Source organism: Salvia hispanica, chromosome 2 (assembly GCF_023119035.1).
Source record: "Salvia hispanica cultivar TCC Black 2014 chromosome 2, UniMelb_Shisp_WGS_1.0, whole genome shotgun sequence".
In the NCBI taxonomy this organism is placed as follows: domain Eukaryota; kingdom Viridiplantae; phylum Streptophyta; class Magnoliopsida; order Lamiales; family Lamiaceae; genus Salvia; species Salvia hispanica.
In genome coordinates, this window is record NC_062966.1 from 4,325,393 (window position 1) to 4,333,469 (window position 8,077).

General features: G+C 34.8%; 1 protein-coding gene across 1 annotated transcript; it reads right to left on the bottom strand.

Moving 5' to 3' along the window:
• Window positions 1–6,666: 6,666 nt before the first annotated feature.
• On the bottom strand, window positions 6,667–7,865 carry LOC125203757 (ras-related protein RABD2a-like). The gene is made up of 4 exons (XM_048102193.1): window positions 7,668–7,865; window positions 7,426–7,581; window positions 7,240–7,343; window positions 6,667–7,053 (listed from the first exon to the last, which is right to left on the bottom strand). The coding sequence occupies exons 1-4, from the start codon at window positions 7,848–7,850 to the stop codon at window positions 6,957–6,959; spliced, it is 540 nt and encodes a 179-aa protein (XP_047958150.1). The 5' UTR covers window positions 7,851–7,865; the 3' UTR covers window positions 6,667–6,956.
• Between the last annotated feature and the right edge of the window lie 212 nt (window positions 7,866–8,077).

Genomic DNA, 8,077 nt, shown 5'->3' on the forward strand with positions numbered 1-8,077 from the left:
TCTAGTGGGAAGTCCGCCACCGAATATGCTCTAGAGAAGTAATTTATGTGAAATTTTGTGATGCGGATGATCCAATACAAAACAAATAAGGTTTGTAAAATTAAAGAAGAATGCAACCACTGAATAGTCAATACAACTTTCATTCCAAGTCAAAACATGTTCCTTCAAAATTTTGAAAAGTATCCGTAACATTAAAATTAGAAGCAAATTGTCACTGTACATATTTAGCAAACCGACGAACCAACTAGCGTCGTGGTTTACTTTGCATTCTAACATATTACACCCTGCTGCGTAATAGTAAAATAATTTTTTATTCTGGCCGTTTTATCTTAGAGTTATTTTCTTTTTTAAGTAAAAGTGGAGTAACATATTTTCACACTCATACTTTTCATTCTCTCTTAATTTATTGTCTCTATTTTTCTCTCTCTTCTACTTTATTATCTTTTTATTAAATATCATTACACATATTTTTTTTAATCTTCATGCGAAGAAAAATGTTTCCACTCCTATGAGGGAGTAGTATAATACTTCCTTAGTCCCATGGAAGATGATACATTTTCCTTTTTAATTTATCTTATCAAAGATGACTCATTATTAGAAATAGAAATTAATTTATCTCTATATTCTCCTTTTCTTACTTTATTCCCCCAATCTAATTCACAAAATAAAATTACATAAAATCTCGTGAAGCCCAAGGAAGGGATCATCTTCTTTAGAATTTACTCCCTCCGTCTCCAAAAAAATATACTAGTTTTTTCATTTTGGATCCTACGATCCACTTATACTACTTGATTACATTTTTTCTTTTCTCTCTTCCTTACTTTTTCCTATCTCTTCTTTAATTTATTTATTATACATTAAAACTCGTGCTATATATAACTTTCTCAATTTTTTGGGGATGGAGAAAGTATTAAATTACAAAGTGTTTTATTTTGATAGAATTCTGTTAGCATTCATTCCTTCCTCTCTCCTCAACCGAATCCTCCTTAAGAAACCCATCCCTTATGGAGTATATAGTACCCTCCGTCCCGGCTAAATTGAATACATTGCTTACGGCATAGACTTTAGGAGTTATAGATTAAAGTGTTTAATTGAAAGAGAAAAGGTGGGTGTAAGTATTAAAGTAAAGAGATAAAAAAAGATGAATAATTTAATAGGAGTGAGAAAAAGTGGTTGAATGGATTAATTGGAGAGAGAAAATTTTCAAAAAAAGAAATGTGTATCTTAGTTGAAAACTAAAAGTGAAAAACGTGATCTTAAGCGGGACGGAGGGAATAGTACACATTTTCTCGCTACTTACAAAAAAATCAAACATAGATAGTTACAGACAACAAACCCCACTCTCAAATCTCAAACAAACTAACTTCAGCTCTTGACATCATTCGCCAACACCTCCTCGACGATTATGCTTTTGTTGAAAACTACTCCCAAATCTCAACGAGGGAGAAGGTGAAGTTCGCGGCGGAAAGGTTTAGGAATTTGTGAATGCTTTGGGTCTCTAGTGGAATTATGCATTTTTTTAATTATTTCTATGAAAGATAGAAAAACCGTTGTGGATTTATTATTGATCTTTGTTAGAGATGAGATTACACGACATTTCAATATGAATAACGTACGTCTCTGTTCGCATTTTTCCTTTTTGTCGATCTACGCAAAATGCGAACTACAATAATGGAAATTAATTAAATATGCCCATCATGAACTAACAAGTTTATTAATGAGGAATCAAACCAGCCACTACACCGAGTACAGTATTGGCTAAACTTATTATGTTACAATTTTGAAGCAAATGAATTTCAATTTTATTAAAAATATATGGAGCTTCTGTTTTGTCATCATTATCCCTTTTGGTAGACTTCATTTTATAATTAAAATCAGATGATGTTTTATCTAAAATCTTATAATCCTTTTTCGCCATAAAAATATGTGCACTTTTCATTTTTATTCGTTCTACGAAAATGTATGCATTCTATTTTTAAAAAGTTTTCCTAATTTATTATCTATATACATCAATTTATTTACAACATATACCACCATTTAACACTATTAATAATGTACGCCCGCATTTCAGGGTATAATAAATGCAATGATGCTACTTAAGCGAACTTAAAAACAACAAGAACAGAGACTAGGTTTCAATTAAAGAGATTTACCCTAGCAATTAATGAAGTATCAAGGCAAAAGTCAATGGCTTAGCATAATTCCAACAAAACGCAATAATTCCCCTCATTCCAAAACAAAGAATTAAGTTCACCATAACCAAAAATAATAAGTTTTCCAAAAATATTCAGCGGAAGCATTTCAAGAGAAAGCGGAGCCATGTATGAAGACACGACTACACTTATAGTTCCAAACATCCATTTTATTCGATTCAATCTTCTCAACACCACCGACGGTCCATCGCCGCCGGTGAGTATTTTAAACATACTCGGTGGACTCATGCCAAAACATTTTAATAGTTATGCCACCCTTACCATAGTGAACTCGAGGTTTTGCATTTATTTAAAGATAAGCATCGAGTGTCACAAAATATATCATGGGCGCCGGTCAAATAATACCTCCCATTTTCTCATCAATCATCATTTCATAGTGCGCTGAAAGTGTGGCCACACTATTCGCCCACGAGATCGGCCGACTAGCAAGGACGCTCCCGATCCCACCGTGTACACACTGGTAGGGTTTGCGGCCCATACTCGACCGAATTCGTTTAATCATAGCCACTATAGCCTAATGGAGCGTACTCACAATCTAGGCATCGAGCACACAATATCCAAAATAATTCATAGGCATGGCATACAGTTAATCCACCCTTATTTCTCCAACATCATATATTTGCATATAGAAGAGAGTTTAGAATAAAGCCCACCTCGATTTCTTTTGAGTTCAACAAAAATGCACTCCTTCTTGATATCCCACCGGGAACGCGAACTATCACCTTTAGTTCATATTTTTCAAATAAGTCTCAAATCATGGATTTAAAATTATGCATGATCTCACGTTTCCCTTTTCCCTTCGATTATTTTCCAAAATCAACAATCAAAATCAAAGTACGATTATCATATCGTTTTTATTCACACAACAATTCCAGATTTATCATCAAATCGTGTCACGCATGAGTGCTTTTCTACACACACACACGCACACACACCACACACATGTGCCGCCTACGAGGCATGCATCACACACCACTCTCGGCCACACACACACACACACACATGCATCCAAATTCACCGAATTATTTCCCCCTTCACTCGTTCTAAATGCATGTGGACTCGAAACACCGATTAATCGGTAGAGGAAGAAAAGATTAATAATAAAAGTACATTTTCTTGCAAAACAAACGGTAGAAACAAGTAGAATCTTGATTCTTCAATGAATTCTTGAATTGCGCTTCAATTCTTCTCCAAAAGATGAAGAATTAATGGAGAAAATTTGGAGAGAATGGAGAAAAGGGGTGGACGAAAATATGGAGGAGTGGGCGGCGGTTTTGGATGAATTAGGTTTAGGATTTTCACTCCTTATTTATAGAGTGCAAGATATACTCCAATAATTAAATAAATCAAGATTTGGAGAAGATATGGTGGTTAAGTAGCGTTAAAGTGGTAGAGAAAAATAGGGAATTTCGAATTCTAGGCTATTAAATTAGCCTATGATTAAATTTGAATATTTCACGGAGTAGGATCAAATATCATGGAGCAAGAATAAAAATAATAAACTCCCCTATAATAGCCAAAAGTGGCATGACCTTCCATTCCTTAGAAGGAATTAGATTTAAATCTATTTAAATTAGGATATGGTAAGATCTTCTTAGATTTGGCAAGATATGCTAGGATATTTGAATTTAATTATAGAGAAGAATAAACAAGGGATCAAATAATATAATAAAAAATAATCCCTTCTCCCATAAAATAGGAGATTTCGAAAATCTCCTTTAGAAATAATATAGGGGCCGAAAATTTCACCCATTAAAAGGAATAATCGGACTTTGGATTTAATTTGGATAATTATTCCAAGCAATAATTAAATCCAAGAAAAATAGGATTTCTTTCCCATAAATAGGAGAGGGTCGAAAATTCCACATGATTAAATAATGCTCCTATTAAATTCTCACTCATCCCTTAGGATATTATTTCACCACAATTTTTCGCACATCAAAATATCCACATTCGGATTTCCACCTCCACTTCACATTTTTCAACGACTTTGACCATTCCACGGCCACGTCATATTTTCCACAATATTGACTATTCAATAGTCACGTCACATATTCAACAAGTTGACCATTCAACTTAATCTCAACTCAAAATCGCAATTAGGTCACATAGAATATTGCAATAAATCACTCATCAATTAATTTCACATATCATAGCATTAAAAGCATTTAATGCAAAAATTTCCACGTCACAAAAATTAGGGTTCGAAAAAGCGGGCGTTACAAATAATGCTACTATTTTAACTACCCTTCTCCTCTCTCTCTTACTTTACCAATTTTGTCTTAATTCTGTGCCATATCAAAAATACTATAGATGCAAGATACAAAAGAGGAGTGAAAGCTTTCTTTTTTGCCATTTTTCGCCTGTTAATTTTTAATTAACCCACTCCATCTGTCGAAATCTTTCTTTCAAACATGAGTTGTAGACAAGGCATCAAACCTATGAATCTATTTGATTTGTGATTTTATTTTGAATCTAGAAAGAATACAGAAATAGATTAAGACTCCACTTGGAATTTGACTAAAGAAATAATACAAGTGTTTCCAGATATCTCAATTCATCAAATTCCAAACAAATGTCTCCTTTCGATGAATGGCCGAAAGAAGTACTTTAAGTAATGAATATTCTTGATATTTTGAGACGAAAGAACCCCTTATTCTATCAAAATATCCAATATTTCCAAAAAAAAATTCCAATGATTCCCCATAGTCAAGAATAGACTAATTGGGAGAAAGATATTGGGATGGTCAAAAAAATGAGCGGCAAAACAAGAGAGAACCGGGCCAGTTATCATTAAAACCGATTATTGGGTAGTAAAGAACCCAAATGAAAGTTTATCCTAAAGTATCACTTAGTTATAGAAAAAACAGGATTCTTGCGTTTTTTCCCTCCTGCTGAGAAAGCATTCGTTCTTCAGCCCAAACTTTCATTAACTAGCACTAGTTTGGTGTGACTGGTGAAGACACCAACAAACTAGGTTCGAGCTTAATACGAGAGATTTCTAGTGCATTCACACGACATCTAAATAAAAGAGTGCGAAGCACCCGTATCAAAACAGTATACTGATATGTAGTTGTGAGATCGTGTCCATACCTACCAGATTATCCTTGTCCTTTTTGCGTTGCGGCTCTTGTCCATGTTTTCCTTTGAGCGCATAGGCCTTTGCATTCTAAGAAAGTAGTAGTTTCACAAGTTGACTACATAGAAAATGTTTTTGTATTTTTCTTAACTACTCTCACCGCCGCATAAAAATATGAACAATTTCGAGACGACACAAGAAATAATATCCAATTGGTAAGTAAGAGAGAGAATAGAAAGAAAAAGTAATTGTAGTATCGTTAGAGGAGAATGGAGCCCACCTTTTTGGAAAAAATGAAGTTACCAAAAATAGAAGAGGATATTTTTATGGAACAACCTAAAATAGAAAATGATCTTATTTTTATGGGACGGAGCGAGTGCAGACTTGAAGATATTTTTGAGATTTTCGGATAACACTTGAAAATATTGCAACAGTGGGATCAAAAGGTAAACTTAAAGAAAGTTTGAAAAAACAATAAACTTAAATAAGAAAGCGAGAAAGTGACACTAAAATGAAAAATAAAATAAATCCGGAAAGCGAAACAAACAAGAATGAAATAAAGATAAGTTTGAACACCACTACCAACAACAACTATATAAACAAATCTAAAACTAGATTGTTTCTGGAATAGAGGATGCTTTAAATGGGATCATAAGGACTACGCGACTCAGAGCATATGGTGCTCCTAGAGTGTAGATCTAATAAGCTTGAAGATTATTCCTAGCATGCTCGCCTTAGTCGGACTGATCAGACCAGATCTATCTAAGGAACTCGGCTGGTGCAAGCGACTTGTTGTGGCCGCAAGAATGGTTTTAGAACCATTTCTTCATAGTCTATGGTACGCAGAGGGAAGGGAGATGATCTACTGCAACCTACAGCAATGTTCTTTTGTTTGCCACATATCTCTTGGTCGAGTTCCTCGCATCAAGATCCTATCGCTACAATCGCTCGACCTACATACGCACATTGGCCATTGCCACATCTTTCTTTTGTAGCCTACTAAGTGTAGCCCAGGTGGTCATCAAGACTTGTTCGAACTATACACTTGGTTTCATCAACATACATTATCTATAGCTGGAAAATAATTTACTTCCTCTGTCTCATTCAAGATGTTCACTTTTCCTTTTAAATTTGTCTCACTCAAAATGTTCACTTTCCACATTTTAAAACAAATTCATCTCTCAATAAACCATTCAATTCACTCTAGTTTATTATACTCAACCACTCCACCTAAAATATTCAATCATCTTTATTGAATGGAACGAAGGGAGTACGTTATAGTAGATCACAACACACGTTCTATTTTTTACCACGAAATCAAATTTATTAAGTAAAAACTATTTATTAAAAGAATAACCAAATTAAACCAACACAAATCACATAATACAGAATTCTATTCCAAATGAGTCAGACTTGACCACATGTTTGCAAACATTAGGACACTGCTATCTGTGGACTGAACTACTTGAAAGTAAAAACAATATAACAAACGAAAGCTATTAAGAGTAACCCAGTCCTTCATAATTTGTACAGCCACTTTAGCAAATCAAATATATTTGAAAGAATAGAGAACTAATATTAAGGTGTAACACTTATAAGGCTGCACAAACGTCAGACTTGCCCAGCTGACTGCCAACCCCCACCAAGTATTAACAGCAGTCCCACTAAGACGAGCAGCATCCACTCTTCTGGGCAACAGGTTGTCCACGAATCTGCACAGTTGGTGGCCTAGCACTGTTTGATGCAGGCTGACTTGCCATCCTGCATTTATCATGAAATATTATGCTTCAACAACAGATTTGGTGTGGAGACAGGTCACTCACGCACAAGGCAACTATGATCGACTTGAACAAGGAATATTATACTCATTCGTAATATGCTGAAATCACAAAAGTGTACTGACCGATAACAAATGAACTTTGAAGAACAAGACAAAATAAAGCAAACCTATTCTTGATGTCAGCAGACATAGCCATGAAAGCCTGTTCAACGTTTGTTGCATTTTTGGCACTAGTCTCCATAAAGGGGATGCCAATTTCATCGGCGAATGCCTTCACCAAAAAAACAATTTATTTCAGCAAAGACTTATCAGTCTAAAGCAAAAGCACACAAGCAAACATAGAAAATGCTTACCTTTGCTGTTTCATAAGGCACAGCCCTGTTATCAGCAAGATCGCACTTGTTTCCAACAAGGAGCTTGTTCACATTCTCACTTGCATATCGGTCAATCTCATTTAACCATTGTTTCACGTTGTTGAAGCTTTCTTGGTCAGTTACATCATATACTATCTGCAAATATTCCAAGTCCAGAATATATCAGAAACTAGAAACACAAAGTTTTACATTTAGAGTAAATCAAGAAGAAAGATACTAACTATAATTCCATGTGCACCACGGTAATAGCTACTGGTTATAGTTCTGAAACGTTCCTGCCCAGCAGTATCCCACTGCAAAAAAAATGAAAATATACTTGCTTTTAATATACACTGGTATTGGGAGGAAGTATCACAAGGATAAAATGCAATAACATAATCGTACCCCAAATCAGTATACACCATCTGCAAATCACCACAGGATATCTAGTTTCTCATTACAAACAGAAATTTACACTTACAGCATTTGCACACATTGAAAGCTATGTCACTCATACTTGATACATTCAAAGATTAGCTGTAAATATTCCTCCACTGCAAAACTAGATGATTTGACTAGAAAACCGTACAGCAGCAGAACAAAAGGAAACCAGCAAAATCACTCCATCGGACTAAGAACAGCACTACAAGAA